This window comes from Eucalyptus grandis, chromosome 8 (assembly GCF_016545825.1).
Source record: "Eucalyptus grandis isolate ANBG69807.140 chromosome 8, ASM1654582v1, whole genome shotgun sequence".
NCBI lineage: Eukaryota > Viridiplantae > Streptophyta > Magnoliopsida > Myrtales > Myrtaceae > Eucalyptus > Eucalyptus grandis.
The window spans coordinates 4,298,187-4,315,409 of NC_052619.1; the positions used below are offsets into that span (position 1 = coordinate 4,298,187).

The following is a 17,223-nucleotide window of genomic DNA, read 5'->3' on the forward strand; positions in this document are numbered from 1 at the left end:
GTAGAATTGTGAATGGATCTAAAATTATTGTTCTTTTTTTAGACAAAAGGTACAATTAGGAGAAAAGCTAAAGTAGGAGGTTTTTTTTTCATAAGGGTGTTAGGGTTCATTTTGTCAATCATATGACGTCAGCATTTCTTATTTTCTTCACCCTTTTCGTCAGCACGTGCGTCTTCGGTAGCACATCCGGCTCCTCATAAATATCTGGGCGCGCCCGACGCCTTCGTCATCGGCGTCTTCTGTAGCACGTGCAGGGATCGAGCGAGCTCGAGCTAGACGACATGGCGGCGGCGTCGACGACAACGGTGAGGAGGATCAAACTGGGGTCGCAGGGGCTGGAGGTGTCGGCGCAGGGGCTGGGCTGCATGGGCATGTCCGCCTTCTACGGCCCTCCCAAGCCCGAGCCCGACATGATCGCCCTCATCCACCACGCCGTCGGCTCCGGCGTCACCTTCCTCGACACCTCCGACATCTACGGCCCCCACACCAACGAAATCCTCCTCGGAAAGGTCGGTTCTCTCAGTCTCTCTTTTGCCTCCTCATGAATTGTATGTGCTTATAGTGTTACGGAATTTAGCTTCATCGAGCAGGATGGGATGCTCTGATCCTGCGTCATGGTTTTCTAATTTCGGGGTTGATTTTGAGCAGGCACTGAAGGGAGGGGTGAGGCAGAAGGTGGAATTGGCGACCAAGTTCGGAGCCGTCCTTGGGGACGGGAAGCTGGAGGTCCGGGGCGATCCGGCATACGTGAGGGCGGCTTGCGAGGCCAGCTTGAAGCGGCTCGAGGTCGATTGTATTGACCTCTACTACCAACACCGTGTCGATACTCGAGTCCCCATCGAAGTCACTGTATGGATCCTCCTTAAACCTTTACCTCTCTCTCGAGACTTTCTCGGAGCCATATGATCAGTTGCTAAACTAGATTGGCTAGATTGGTGTTAATTATGCATCGTCATGTTGTTACAAGTTTGTTGGATTTTGTGGCAGTTGCTTGTAAATATTGTTAAATGAGATTTAAGATCGGCTGATAGCAGAGTTCAAGATGCGGCACGATGCTGTTAAAGGGGTTGTGGAATTTAGTGGTTTAGTGGCTTGAGTTTTCGTTTTATGGGCATCTTTGACAAGTTAAGGGTCAACAAGCAAGAAAATCATTCAAAATCTTCCTTTGAGATGAAAGTGCTCCGGGGTTCATCCTGATTTATATACAAGAATCAAATTTTAAGTTGTTCCTGGACTTTCTATGGAATGGAGACATTTGGTTCTTGACATATCATCATGAAATGTGACAAGTACTTGGAACACTTCTTTAATTTGCTCTCTTCTGTGATCGATTAGAGAAATCCACCTCCGTTAACGCAATACCTAGTGACTTTTTTGTCACATTGAGATGCATAATAATTGACTAAACTATTCAGGGATTGGGAAACATAAAAAGCTAATGATGTGCATAATTTTCCGGATCTTAACACGTAAGATCTTGATGGTTGTTGTTTTGTCTTGTGAATATGCACAGATCGGAGAGCTAAAGAAGCTCGTTGAAGAGGGTAAGATCAAGTACATCGGTATGTCTGAGGCCTCTGCGTCAACAATCAGAAGAGCACATGCTGTTCATCCCATCACAGCGGTGCAATTGGAGTGGTCGCTGTGGTCAAGAGATGTGGAGGCAGAGATCATTCCCACGTGCAGGTAGGATATCACTCTGTTAATTTATTTATGCAGTAACATCATCTTTCTTCTGACTCTGCTCTTCCTTCAAAATGTTGACTAGGGAGCTTGGCATTGGAATTGTTGCCTACAGTCCTTTAGGACGAGGTTTCTTTTCTGTTGGCTCCAAGTTGGTGGAGAATTTCTCCAAGGATGACTTCAGACAGGTCTGTTTCTGCTGGTCGACATAATTAAATGTTCACAGTGACTGTCATTCTCATTGAAGTGCTGGAAACCTGTTCTTGTGGTATAAAGAAAAGTATCTGGATGGGATGAATAAAACTTGGTGACACAAATGCTTCACGTTCTTATATGTCTTCAATCCAGCACTCACCAGACATCCCACCTCTTTTGATTCTAGATAGATGTAAAATCACAAGTAATGGCTTTAATGAGCCTGAAAGAGGTAGGTTCCCGGATTCTCATTCTTTTGGGAATGAATAAAAATAGGTTTATTTGTAAGTTGCTCTGTTTCCAAGCCTTCCCACCATTTGCTAATCACTATCCTTTCTCCACTTTTCACCCACCCTTTTTTCTCATCTTCCTTCACAAGATTAGCGATAATTCCTCAAAAGAACCGACACCAGTATTGGGCCTCAGCTCTCCATCCTTTTTTATTTTCATCTTTCTTCACAAGATAAATTGTATCTTGACACAACCATTTCTTGAGTGAGGACTCCCAAGCACCTTTCTTATGGAAGTTTTGGGATCAAGTTGTGTATTATTACTTCCTGCCATTAGTTTTGGGCGAGTGAAGTAGCTATTTTTCTCCGTAGCTAAAAGAGCTTTGCATCTGATAATATTCTTCTACACATCATCTACATTTGTGATTTCTTTCTCTTATGTGTGACTAATGGTACCATCACATGAACAATACTTAGATTGTGGATTTTGTTTCTGTTTTCACATCTTACATCAAACCCATTAGCCTTGTGTGGTAGTTGCTGGATCACTTCACTCTACATTTCTGATGCTTATGATTTGGGACAAGATATTTTAATCATTTCATAATAATCTTTAACTGATCATGCTTTTCCAGATACACAGCGATTGTTCACTTCCAAATGCTTATTATGTCAAGTAAAAGACAATCTGATGGCATGCAATGCAACCACTTTTGCTCTTGTTGCGGTAGAATTTGGCGTTAAAAGGAAAATGATAGTTGCTCATATGCTTTCTGCTGAGACATTGCTCTATGTTATGCAGTATCAACCAAGGTTACAGCCAGAGAACTTGGCTCACAACACAAAGTTATTTGACCGAGTGAATGAAATAGCGCAAAGAAAGGGATGCACCCCATCGCAGTTAGCCCTCGCCTGGGTACACCACCAGGGTGATGACGTTTGCCCGATTCCCGGCACGACCAAGATCGAGAATTTCAACCAGAACATTGGGGCTCTGTCAGTGAAGTTTACACCAGAAGAGATGGCTGAGCTCGAATCGATTGCTTCTGCGGACAATGTCAAGGGTGACAGGTGCGATAGCAACAGCAGCGTTGCTACATGGGAAAACTCCGACACTCCACCTCTTTCTTCATGGAAACCTGCCTAGAAACATGTCTGCTTCTGGTGCTGCATCTTTGATATGCAGAGTTTGAGCATTTGCTGCTGAGGTAATTTGAGGCTACGTTGTGTGGCTGTTATAAGTACGTGTAATAAAAGAGTTCGTTATCTTGTAATAAAATCTGAACTCCAGAGAGTGACTGTTTTCGTTTTGTACATGTGACATTCAATATGAGAAGATTATAGATGTGTGCTAAGCTTATTGAGGAAAGATCACTCGAGAACCACGAGAGTGAGTTGAATACTATAAGATATTTGTAGGACCACTGCCGATTATTCTAAAAGTTTAAGCTGTTATATAAATGTATGAATATTCTAATATTCTCCCTCACGCTTAATTTGGTCTTTTGTCTAATACTAAGCGTGGAAATTTAATTGAGGAGACAAATGGAGTCTGGAAAGATTCAAACTAGGGACCTCCAACTCTGATATTATGTAAGATTTAATCATGCGAGATTTTATGATGTTGCTATCAACTATTTTAAAAACTTAATTCGTTAGATGAATGCGTGGTTTATTATTTAAATATTTTAACAAATACGAACTGAGCTTGTTGTGTCGATTTTATCGGATGACTTTTGGAATATGGAAATGGGGATTTTGAAGAATTCGAAACTCACTCATACATACTAAAGTGACACTTTATTCACCTCAACCACGAGTTCAATACTAGCACCGCTAACACCGCGTGACATTCTTTAATCTGTCCATATTAAAATTGACAAATTCCGCCTATCATTATGGGATTCCACCCCCATTTCTTGCAAATTTCAATCTTTAGTCCTAGATCCTACATTCCGATTGAGCCTTGTCCAATCAAATATCAAAATACTCTAGAGAAAAATAAAAAACAAAAAATTGCAAAAAAAAGAGAGATAGTAAAAATGATTTGGCCCCGTAATAATATGGTATAATAATAATGGAAAAATTACTAAAACATTCATAAACCTATTGTAATTTTTTCAATTTAGTCTTAAATGTTTTTTTTTTTTACTAATTCAATCTAAACATTTTGTATTTGTGTCAATTCAATCTATCCAACCATTTTTTTTGCCAGCCAGCATTGATGTGAACTCGACCGACTAACCAATGCTAACGTGAATAATTTTTTTAATAATATTTTTATTTTTCTTATATTTTTATTAATGTTTTCTCTTTTACTTTCTCTATCTTTTTTTTCTTCACTTCCTTCTCTTTCCCGCAGCTAGTCATCGCTAGCGATTGGCCAAAGGTAGGGTTGGTGAGGGACCTTGTTGGCCTCGGGGAAGCTTGACCATGGGTGGGTGACCTTGCCCGTGGCTAGGCGACCTCACCTATGCCACTAGCTGAGTTGGTGAGGGTCAACCCTCGTTGGCCATGGGTGAGGACAAAGGCCGCTAGTCGGCTCGCTCTTATTGAATCTAGCGAGGGTCGAGTCTCATTGGCCATGGGCAAGGTCGAAGGCCACGACCTCATGTGGTCTTTGGCGAGGCTTGCCAGAGGTTGGGCGAGGTTCACCTTGGGTGGCCTGGCAATGGTCGAGCCTCGTCGGCCATGGGCAAGACTACGACCTGCCCATGGCCAACGAGACTTGCCTAGGCCAGAGGCAGACGAGGCCTTGCCTAACCATGGCGAGGGTGGCCTCACCGTCGCTGGGTGAGGCTCACCCTCACCAGTGGCCAGTGGGGGTGAGTCTTGCCATCGGCTGGCGAGACTGACCTCACTAGCTTGAATAAAATAAAATATCATTAAAAGATTATCCATGTCAATATCGGCCGGACGGGCGGAGCTAACCAACCAAAATTTGCCGGATGAACTAAATTAATATAATTGTAAAATGTTTAGAACTGAATTGGCCAGAAAAAAAGGTTTAAGACTGAATTGGAGAAATTACAATAAATTTATGATTGTTTTGGTAATTTTCCCATATAATAACCCTAGTAAAGACGACGCACTTAACTGGAGTGTCAAGAAATCAAAGGTCACGTGTTTACTTCTCGCAACTTATTCGTAAATCACTTTAGAAGTGCAAACCCAATCGATTTATGAGCTTGCACAATATTTTATGAGTCTCTAGAAAAACCAACTTTTGTATTCATGCTTCAGGATTATAATAAAATATTTGGATATGATGGGCAATTGAGAATGAAATGCTTTTTCTTTTTTTTTTCCCCGTTTATATGGGAAATGTTGTTCTGTTTTTGTTTTTGTCACCCTCCAATTTGTGCCGTATTTATTTGGTCTCTTCGCCAGGAGTTTGTCATTTTATGTTCGTGACCTCTTAATTAACGTGGACCGAATTAGCCGCCGATCTTCACACTGCACAACCATATATTCATGGACCGCTCTTCAATTCAGTAATTTAATTGTAAAATTTATGGACATTAACAGAGAATAAATTTGTCGCAAGTTTACCGATACGGAATTTTTGGTAGCAAATAAATAAGTTTTTTGTGGCATTAACTCTATTGAATATGATCAAAAGTCCTAATTTCTACTATTTTTCAGCCGACTAACTTAAAAAACCTCCTACTTCAGCTTCCAACTTTAGGTCATGTCCCAATATTATCCTTTTTTTTTTTTTTTTTTTGGTAAGGTAAGATATGTATTATCTTTTAACCAAAAAGTTATAGAGCAAGGGGATCTTGACACCAAAAACTTACACTCATGATGACAAACATGTCATAACGAGTGGAAGGGTGTCGATAAAAAGGGAAACAAAACCAGCCAAACAATGGCAACAAACAAGGAAAGAGGAAAAGGAGGGAAACCAGACAGCGAAACAGCAACAACCCTCACACCATTACAGGGAGGAAACTGACACCTCTAATAAGAAAAAGTAGGCAACAAGTCCCCAACTTTTTAAATCCTCCCATTCTTCAGTGTGTCCACAACGCGGGTGATGGTCAAGTGACAACAGCCTTCAAAGAGAAAATAGCTAGATCTATCCCCCAACTTCGCTGAGTTCTCCTATTTCTTGGTGTATCTGCAACCTAGCTGAAGGTGAGAGCCTTGTTCTTTACAACTTTGAAGAGATGATTTTTCAGAGTAGGCACAAAAAGAGCTTGGCCCCGGAACAAAGTGTTGTTCCTTGTCTTCCAGATTAGGTGGCAAAGGGCTCCAAAAGAAAATCTTGCAATATATTGAGAGAAATCATTACCTGAGAGACAATCTAAGGCCCAGTGTAAAGTGTCCATCCAAGACCTATTTTGCCAAGTAAGATTGCATTTCGCAGCCCCAAACAAAGTGAGGCCGGCAGTAATCAGGCAACCATAGAAAAGATGATCAATAGAGTCCGGCCTTGAATTACAAAAAACACAATAACCATCCACTATCCTACCATAGGAGAGTAAAAGAACTTGGCTAGGTAGCCGGTTCCTAGTGATGAGCCAGAGATGGAACTGGTATCATGGGGTAAGAATTTTGTTCCAAACAAAAGAGTACCATGGGACCACGTTTCTCTTTGGTCGAATGGCTTCCCAAGCCGAAGTAGTCGAGAAGATACCTGAGGTGTTCTCCAGGCAAATAAACTGATCAGGGTTCTGCGAAAACTTTGGGAGAGGGTGCCTCCAGGATTCTAGAATGATCTTGGTAGTTTGGCCTGGTGTAGAGAATAGTTCCGCAATCGTAGCCTGCTTGGATAAAACCTAACAATAGATGTAAGTGTCCGTGAAGAACAAATTCAGGGGTCCCCGAGGGTGCCAAGGGTCAAACCATTGGGATACCGAGAGGCCATCGCCCACTTGCCATTTAAAGAACTGCTGGAAATCCTTCCTCAGATCAAGAAGCTTCCTCCAGGCCTAGGAGCAAAAAGTAGGCTTAGGAATTATCCAGAAATTCTTCCTTTTTAAACAAGTAGCATGAATCCACTTACACCAAAGGGATTCTTTGTCCGTAAAAAGAATCCAAATGTGTTTAAGCATAGCAGCCGTGTTGCAATCACGAAGACTACGAATTCCAAGTCCTCCTTTTTTGGGAAGGCAAACATCTTCTCATGCTACTTTTGCACCCCCCACTCCCAAGGCCCGGGCCTTTCCATAGAAATTGTCTACATATGTGCTCAATATGATCCAGTATAGCTCTAGGTAACATGAAGATATTAGCCCAAAAGACGTGTATTGAGTGGAGGACAGACCTAATAAGCTGTAAATGGCCTGCGAAAGAGAGGAAACATTGTGGCCAGGATTGCACTCTTGCTGTAATGAGGTTGACAAGGGCTTTACAATATGATAAAAGAATCCTAATTTTTTGTTTGTTTCATAGAAAACCCCAATTTTAGTTCTAGTCTCAATCCTATCTATTTTTTTTTTTGTCTCATTTAAAACCCTTAACTTTTGATCCAATACCAATTCTATCCTAAACGTTGTTTAGGTTCAGTTTGAGTCCCAAATATGTTCGTTACTAACCCTCTGTCAAAATCCCCCTTAGTGATTTTGCGCTTGATTTTTGATCTCTTGTACTTGGGAATGTTCCATCTCCCTCAAACAACTTATGCTTGGGAGTTTTTCACCTCTTGGTGTCAACATGAAATTTTTGATGGAGGGTTAATGGGAGCAAGTTTGTGACTCAAATAAAAGTTTGTGCTTTTTTATGAAATTGTAAAAATTTTAGGATAAAATTGAGATTGGACAGTAAAATTGGGAAAAAACCTAAAGTTGTGGGTTTTTCATAAGAGAAAAAATGTTTAAGGTGGAATTATTATATGACTTAAAAGCAAGGGTTTTTGATGGGATGTGCAGAATTGATAATTGACCTAAAATTAGTATTATTATTTTTAGACAAAAGGTAAAATTGGGAGAAAAGCTAAAGTTGGAGTTCTCTTTTTAGGGTTAATACCTTGAAAAACTCTAAACTGATACATATGTGATAAATTTACTCAACTAATTTTTTGACCATAAAAAAATCAACTAATATACATGTGACAAATTTATTCAAAATGTTTGCAAAAAAATCATAAATTAATATACTTGTGACAAATTTACCACCAAAATAATTTTTTTAATTATCAAAAACTCTAAAGTGGTATGTTTCTGAAAAATATACCATCAATTAAATTAGATTACTACTACAAAAAAAACTACAAAAATGGAACAATTGTGGCAAATAGAGAGCAAAATCCAAAACTAGCACACTAACTAATTGTCTTTTTTTTGGTAAAGACACACTAACTAATTGTCACATGTCATTTAATTCAAAAATTTGACTGTAAAATTTAATGAAAACTAATAGAGGATAAATTTATCACAAATATACTAGTTTATGATAAATTTATTAAATGTGTACCAGTTTGATATTTTTTATGTAAAAAAATTAATTTGACATATATTTGTCATGGAGGTATAGATTTGAGGTTTTTCAATGTATTAATTCTTTTTTTAAATAGGGTATTAGATCTATTTTTGTCAATCAGATGACGTCACCAATTTTGTTTTCAATTGGCCGTTTGACGCTATCGTCAACACGTGCGCCTTAGGCTCATATAAAGCTCGGCTCACCCGACACCTTCGTCGTCGTCTCAGTGCAGTGCAAGGAGTGAGCGAGCTCGAGCTAGGCGACGGCAATGGCGGCGACGACGGTGAGGAGGATCAAGCTGGGGCTGCAGGGCCTCGAGGTGTCGGCGTGGGGGCTGGGCTGCATGGGCATGTCTGCCGCCTACAGCCCTCCCGAGCCTGAGCCTGAGCCCGAGCCCGTGTTAAAAACCAGAGGAGATGCAGATATGCAGATGTGCACAAGAACAACGTTAAAAATAGAGGAAAACAAAGCAAATTTTATGATATGCACAAAAACAAAGGAACGTCTGCATAACCACACACACACAAAAAAAACTGACACCATAGCCTTTATATAGGCTTTACAAAAACAAATAACCACCACACCCCCACTAACTTCACACGTACAGCAACCAATCCACATAATAAAAGTGCTTAATAGACTATTAACACATAAAAAACAAACCAGAAACATAGACTCGTTCAACATTCCCTCCCTTAAACTGATGTTGCAAACAATCAGTTTAAAGGACCCTCTCTCAATTTGGAATATCCAACAAACGAACACCAAGGAGCTTTCTCAGCTTCTGAAACATGGACAACTTTAGGGGCTTGGTGAATATATCAGCCACTTGATCTTCACTTCTACAGAAAACTAGCTCAACTACTTCATCCTTTGTAAGATCTCTTAAGGAGTGGTACTTCACATCTATATGCTTGCTCCTCCCATGTAGAACTGGATTTTTGGACAGCTTGATAGCTGAGCTATTGTCACAATAGATTATAGTTGCTTTTTGCTGTTTGAACTGAAGCTCTTCAAGAATCTTCCGTAACCATATGGCTTGACAAGCGCATGAAGTTGCATCAACAAATTCTGCTTCAGTTGTTGATAAAGTAACAATTGATTGCTTCTTTGAAGACCATGAAACCGCCCCGAACCAAGCATGAATACATACCCTGAAGTACTTCTTCTATCATCAACATCTCCAGCATAATCGCTATCTGTAAACCCAAACAAATCTGACTTTTCTCCCTTTTTATAGAACAGCCCAAAATTTTTAGTTCCTTGCAAATAGCGAAAAATCCTTTTTGCAGCTTGTAAATGTAACTCAGTTGGGTGCTCCATATACCTGCTTATAAGGCTCACAGCATGCATGATATCTGGTCTTGTCCCCGTCAAATACATCAGGCTTCCAACAATCTGCTTGTAGAGAGTGCTATCCACCTTGCTTCCATGAGGATCTTTCAAGAGCTTCAATCCAACTTCAGTTGGAGTAGTCATGGGGTTACAATTATTCATTTGAAACCTGTCCAAAATCTCTTGAACATACTTCTTTTGAGACATAAAGATTCCAGCTGCAGATTGAATAACTTCTATGCCCAGAAAATAATGCATCAATCCAAGATCAGTCATCTCAAATTCATCCATCATAGACTCCTTGAATTTGTCAAACATGGCACTATCACTCCCAGTAAAAATAAGATCATCCACATATAAGCATACAAGAAGCAACTTTCCACCATCACCAATTTTAATAAAGAGTGTATGCTCATATGGACATTTTCTAAAACCTTTCTTCAAGAAATAGGCATCAATGCAACTATACCAAGCTCGGGGAGCTTGTTTTAACCCATATAGTGCCTTTTTTAATTTATAAACTTTATGTTCACTACCGAGCTTCACATAACCAGAAGGTTGATCAACAAATACCTTTTCTTGAAGATCACCATGCAAGAATGCTGACTTCACATCCAATTGGAAGATAGGCCATGAATTCTGCGCCACTAATGCAATTACCAATCTGATTGTGTCAAGTCTTGCTACAGGTGCAAATACTTATTTGTAATCCACTCCAAATTCCTACTTGTAGCCTTTCGCCACCAAGCGCGCCTTATACTTATCAACTTCACCATTCTTGTTCAATTTTGTCTTGTACACCCACTTGACTCCGATTGTTTTGTGTCCTTTTGGAAGATCTGTTAACTCCCAAGTGTCATTCCTCTCAATAGCTGCAATTTCTTCATCCATTGCTATCCTCCAATTTTCTTTTTGTACTGCTTCATCAAAAGTTGTTGGATCACAATCTGAAAACAAAGCAAAATGGATAAGTGGATCTTCATATTGATCAACTCCTGTTACTTCATAATCACTCATCCATGCAAGCCTCCGTCGAACACGATGAGGCCGATCTTCAGGTTCCGCAGCTGCTGCTGTACTTTGGACACTGCCTGTGGCAATTTGGGTTGTTTTGGATTGCTGCACTAGCCCATTTTCATCTTCAAAATTCATTGGAATTTGCTTACCAACACCTTGTTCACCCCACGGCCAAGTTTGTTCTTCATCAAATATCACATCACGTCTGATAATGATTTTCTTGGTCATAGGATTATAAAGTTTATAGGCTTTTGATTGATCACTAATGCCAAGAAAAACACATTTGACTCCCCTGTCATCTAGCTTCTTCCTCTTTTGGTCAGGAACATGGGCGTAGGCAATACACCCAAAAATCCCGAAGTGATCTACTGCAGGTCTTTGGCCGCTCCATGCTTCTTCCGGTGTCATATTTTGAACAGCTAGAGTGGGACTTCTATTTAAAATGTGAATGCTCCAATTGACTGCTTCAGGCTAGAAACTTTTTGGAATTCCACTTCCCCTCAAAAGACTTCGCACCATATTTAGAATGGTACGATTCTTCCTCTCACATACGCCATTTTGATGTGGTGTATAGGCTGCTGTAAGTTGTCTCTTGATCCCATGCTTCATACAAAAATCTGTAAACTCAAGCGAGTTGTACTCTCCACCACGATCCGTGCGAAGGACCTTTATTTGATTTCCTCCATCCTTTTCAACAAGTGCTTTGAAGTTCTTGAAAGCCGCAAAAGCTTCAGATTTTTCTTGCAAAAATACACCCAAATCTTCCGGCTAAAATCATCGATGAAGGTAATGATATACCGTTTACCTCCATTGGAAATTGGAGATATTGGTCCGCAAATATCTGAATGAACCAACGCCAATGGACTTTTTGCTCCACGATTTTCTTTGTGGAAATTGAGCACGATGTTGCTTGCTAACAACACAATCTTCACAAATTTCCAAAGGAGTAGAGATTTGAGGAAGACCCTCCACCATCTCTTTTTTATATAGTGTTCGCAACCCACCGAAATTAAGATGCCCATAGTGAAAATGCCATAACCAGGCTTCCTCCTTCAATCTTGCAGAGAAACATGAATTTGTAGTGTTGTGGAGATACAATGGAAACATTCGATTGCCCGTCATTTTGACTTCAGCAATTAAACCCAACTTCTCATCTTGGATTCTACAAATCCCACCTTTAATAGAGATTTCATATCCCTTCTCTTGCAGCTGACCAGCACTTAACAGATTAGTCTTCAATTCAGGGACATACAATACATTTGAGATAGTTTGTACCGAAGTCCCTTTTGGATGAATTGCCACTGTTCCTTTCCCCATCACCGACACAATGGAACTATCACCAAACTTTACGGTGTTGTTGTACGTTTCGTCTAGATCAAAAAACATTTTCTTGTCTCCACACATGTGATTGCTACAACCAGTGTCGAGATACCACATATTTGGTTGAGTTTCTTCCTTCTCATGGCACACCATCAAAAGAGATACTTCTTATTCTGTTTCAGCAAAGTTAGTTCTTTCAACTCTTTGTTTATTCAAATTAGTTCGACATTCAGATTTGTAATGCCCATACCTGTGGCATCTAAAACACTCAACTTTGGATTTGTCTGCTGACCTTGGCCTAAAACCAGTTGAATGTTGTCCTCCACGACCTCTTCCCCTCCCTTGGAAATCACGATAGGAATAGCTTTCAGACTTTTGATCAAAGCTGAAGCCACTGCGATCGTTGTTCTCCCTTCCTCTGCCTCTTCCTTTGTTCACCCTTGCTGCTGATGAAGAATGATCTCCGTTGAGACCTTCAAAGCTTGCTCTTCCGTCTCTTGTTGTAGGAGTTTTTGTTCATGAACTAACAAGGATCCTTGCAACTCATCAATGGAAAGTTCTTCAATGTCCTTGGCTTCTTCTATGGAACAAACAATAAAGTTGAATTTTGGTGTCAACGATCGAAGAATCTTTTCAACGATGATGACATCCTCCGTCTTGTCGCCATGAATCCGCATCTTATTAACTATTGCCATTGTCTGAGAGAAGAAATCTGTGATTGTCTCTCCCGACTTCATTCGTAGCATTTCAAACTCCGAATGAAGTGTTTGAAGTTGCTGCCTCTTTGCTCTTGCTGAGCCTTGATACTTTTTCTTCATGGAATCCCATATTTCCTTGGAGGTATCCTTGCAAAGAATTGTCTCCAAAATGGATCTGTCAATTGCTTGGAAAAGATAATTTTTGGCCTTGAGATCCTTCAATTTTAACGCATCCAAAGCCGTTCTTTGCGCTGCCGTTAACACAACTCCTTCATCAGGTTCGGCAACTCCCGAAGAAACAACATCCCAATACTCCTTGGACTTAAGAAAATTCTCCATTAGCATGCTCCAATGATCATAATGACCATCAAAGTGTGGAATAGCAGGTTGTACAAATGTTTCTGAGGCCATTACTGCTGCTGCAAAATAGAACCACCACAAAAGCAACCTGCTGCTGCTACAAACGAAAATAACCTGCTGCAATACTCTCCCTTGACTGCTGCAAACGAAAGTACTTGCTGCAATAAAAACTCTCTTTTGGTTCTCACCTTTTTACAGCACTCAAACACACACTTTTCTTCCTAACCTCCGCTCTGATACCAATGTTAAAAACCAGAGGAGATGCAGATATGCAGATGTGCACAAGAACAACGTTAAAAACAGAGGAAAACAGAGGAAATTTTATGATATGCACAAAAACAGAGGAACGTCTGCATAACCACACACACTAAAAAAAAACTGACACCATAGCCTTTATATAGGCTTTACAAAAACAAATAACCACCGCACCCCACTAACTTCACACATACAACAACCAATCCACATAATAAAAGTGCTTAATAGACTATTAACACATAAAAAACAAACCAGAAACATAGACTCGTCCTGAGCCCGACATGATCGCGCTCATCCACCATGCCGTCGTCTCCGGCGTCACCTTCCTCGACACCTCCGACGTCTACGACCCTCACACCAATGAAATACTCCTCGGAAACGTCAGCTCTTGAGTGTGTTATAAAGCTTAGTCTCAGCTGCTTCCGCATGAAGAAGATACGCTATAGTCATGCCGAATTCCAAGATCCTGCATGTTGGTTTTCTTTATTTTGACGGCAATCTGTGGGCTTTCTTGTGGTGATTTTGGTGTTGGTTTTGGAGTAGGCACTGAAGGAAGGGGTGAGACAGAAGGTGGAACTGGCAACCAAGTTCTGGATTGACGCGAAGTGGGAGATCCGGGGCGATCTGGCGTTCGTGAGGGCAGCTTGCGAGGGCAGCTTGAAGCGGCTCGACGTCGATTGCATTGACCTCTACTACCATCACCGTGTCGATACCCGAGTCCCCATCGGGGCCACTGTATGGATCCCTCATTAAACCATTCCCTCTCTGGAGACTTTCTCCAAGCCATATGATCAGTTGCTAAACTAGATTGGTGTTGACGATGCATCGTCATGTTGTTACAAGTTTGTTGAATTTTGTAGCAGAACTTGACTATTTGCTTGCCTTTTGACTTATAAGATATTGTTAAATGAGACTTAAGTTCAGATGATAGCAGAGTTCGAGATGCAGCACGGTGTTGTTAAAGCATGTAAGGATCCTCATTAAACCTTTGCCTCCCTCAAGACTTTCTCTAAGCCATATGATCGTTGTTAAACTAGATTAGTGTTGATCATGTATCATGTTGTTAAAAGTTTGTTGGATTTTGTGGCAAAATTAACTATTTCCTTGACTTTGACTCGTGAGATATTGTTCAAGGACTGAGCTGATAGCTGAGGTCGAGGTGAACGAGCATGAAGATTATTCGATACCTTCTTTTGAGATGAAAGTGCTACGGAGTTCATCCTGATTTATAGATGAAAATCACGTTGAAAAGTCATTCCTAGACTTTCTGTGGAGACATTTGATTCTTGACATATCATTGTAAATTATGATAATTACTTTGAATAGTTCATTCATTTTCCCTCTTCAATGATAGATTAGAGAATCTACCTCCGTTAACTTAATGCCTAGCAACTTTTTTTTGTTGCTTTGAGATGCATAAAGATCGATCAATCTTTGTTGTGTTTTCATGTGAATATTCAAAGATTGGAGAGCTAAAGAAACTTGTCAGAAGAGGGCAAAATCAATTACATTGGTTTATCCGAGGCCTCTGCGTCAACAATCAGAAGAGCACATGCTGTTCATCCCATCATGGCGGTGCAAGATGGACAAGAGATGTGGAGGCAGAGATCGTTCCCACATGCAGGTAGAAAATCATTCTGTCTTTTCATTTATGCAGTAACAGCAGCTTTCATCTGACTCTTCTCTTCCTTCAAATTGTTACCTGGGAGCTTGGCATTGGAATTGTTGCGTGCAGTCCTTTAGGACGAGGATTCTTTTCTGTTGGTTCCAAGATATTGGAGAAATTTGCCGAGGATGACTTTAGACAGGTTTGCTTCTGCTGATCAACACAACTGGATGCTCTTAATGATTGTCATTCTTATTGATGTGCTGGAAACTATAAGTTCTTGTGGTACCTGGATGGCTAGGATAGCAACTGGTGACAAATCATGGTTTCTACTCTTATTTGTTTTCAATCCAGCACAAACCCCAGACCCACCTCTCTGATTCTCCATTTGTGTAAAGTCATACTTAATGCAATAATGAGCCTGAAAGATGCAGTTTCCCAACTCTCCTGCTTTTGGGAATAAACAGATGTAGACTTCCTTGTAAGTTCCTGTTTCCTAGCCTACCCACCATTTGCTATTCACTATTCTTTCCTCCTTTCCACCCATCCTTTTGCTCTCATCTTTCTTCATTAGATTAGCGATGTTTCCTCAATATAAGCAACACCCGTATCTGGCCTCAGCCTTCCGTCCTTTTTTGTTCTCATCTATCTTCACAAGATATCTTGACAAAACCAGTTCTTGACTGAGGACTCGCTGACACCCTTTTTTCGGATTTTTTATGATCAAGTTCCTATCTGCCATAAAGCCAATCACGGGTTACGTCCTGTGATTAGTATCTAACTAGTGATTGTGCCTTTCAAGTGAAGTAGCTATTCTTGTTTTAGCTAAAAGGAGCTTTACTTCCGATAATATTCTTCTGCACATCATGTGATCTGTGATTTCTTTCGAGTGTTATAAATGGATATTTATACCACCGCATCTAGATAGATTATCCCTTCTGTTTCTGTTGTCACATCTTACATCAAAACCATCAGCCTAGCATGGTTATTGCTAGAAAACTCCTCTCCACATTTCTAATGCTTATGATTTTGAGCGAGATAATTTAATCCTTTCAATCATGATTTCCAGATGCACAGTGATTGCAAACTTCCAAATGCTTATCATATCAAGTAGAAGACAATCTGAGCCATGCGACGCAACCTCTTCTAATATTGTTTGCACTTGTTGCCATAGAATTTGGTGCTAAAAAAGAAAATGATAGTTCTCATATGCTCACCACTGAGACGATGCTCTATGTCATGCACTCCATACCGAGGTTCCAGCCAGAGAACTTGGCTCACAATGTGAAGTTATTTGACCAAGTGAATGAAATTGCAAAAAGAAAGGGATGCACCCCGTTGCAGTTAGCCCTCGCTTGGGTATACCACCAGGGTGACGACATCTGCCCAATTCCCGGCACGACCAAGATAGAGAACTTCAACCAGAACATTGGAGCTCTGTCCATGAAGCTTACACCAGAAGAAATGGCCGAGCTGGAATCGATTGCTTCTGTGGACAATGTCAAGGGTGGCAGGTACATAAGCAGCTTGCCTTCGTTGGAAAAATCCGATACTCCACCTCTTTCTTCATGGAAAGCTGCTTAGAAATATGTCTGCTTCCATTGCCATACCTTTACAGAGTTTAGCATTTGCTGCTAAAGTAATTTGAGGCTATGTTATGTGTCCGTTAGAAGTACGTGTATGAAGAGAGTACTTATTATCCTGTAATAAAATCTGGACTTACAGAGAATAACTCTTATCATTTTGTATAAATGACATTCGCTTTGACAAGATTATAGATGTGTAGTAAAGCTTATGGGTGAAGATCACTCAAGAAACACAGAGCGAGTTGAAAACTAACTGAGCCCGCCATGCCAGTTCATCAGGGAGACTTTCAGAATCTCGAAACCGGGATCTCGACAAATTCAACTCATCCATACATATTAGAGTGACACTATATTCACCTCAGCCATGAGTTCAATTTTTAGACCGTATACAACGTTCTCTCAGGATTGGATACAATACATAGACGCAATGCCAAGAGGAACTTCTTCTACAACAGCACCATTGCTCCACTTGAAAGAACGTCGAGGCCTCTCCTATGGCACTGTCGGGA

General features: G+C 40.5%; 1 protein-coding gene and 1 pseudogene across 1 annotated transcript; both read left to right on the forward strand.

The window, feature by feature from the left end:
* Positions 1-218: 218 nt before the first annotated feature.
* On the forward strand, positions 219-3,526 carry LOC104429201 (probable aldo-keto reductase 2). Its single transcript, XM_039301077.1, has 5 exons — positions 219-509; positions 649-849; positions 1,514-1,686; positions 1,769-1,871; positions 2,911-3,526. The coding sequence occupies exons 1-5, from the start codon at positions 282-284 to the stop codon at positions 3,253-3,255; spliced, it is 1,050 nt and encodes a 349-aa protein (XP_039157011.1). The 5' UTR covers positions 219-281; the 3' UTR covers positions 3,256-3,526.
* A 5,276-nt stretch (positions 3,527-8,802) lies between these two features.
* LOC120287750 lies at positions 8,803-16,712 on the forward strand (annotated as a pseudogene).
* Positions 16,713-17,223: the final 511 nt, after the last annotated feature.

Coding starts and splice junctions, on each gene's coding strand:
- LOC104429201 (XM_039301077.1), top strand. CDS start 282: ATGGCGGCGGCGTCGACGACAACGGTGAGGAGGATCAAACTGGGGTCG. Junction 1,687..1,768: donor GAGATCATTCCCACGTGCAG/GTAGGATATCAC, acceptor AATGTTGACTAG/GGAGCTTGGCATTGGAATTG. Junction 1,872..2,910: donor CCAAGGATGACTTCAGACAG/GTCTGTTTCTGC, acceptor TATGTTATGCAG/TATCAACCAAGGTTACAGCC.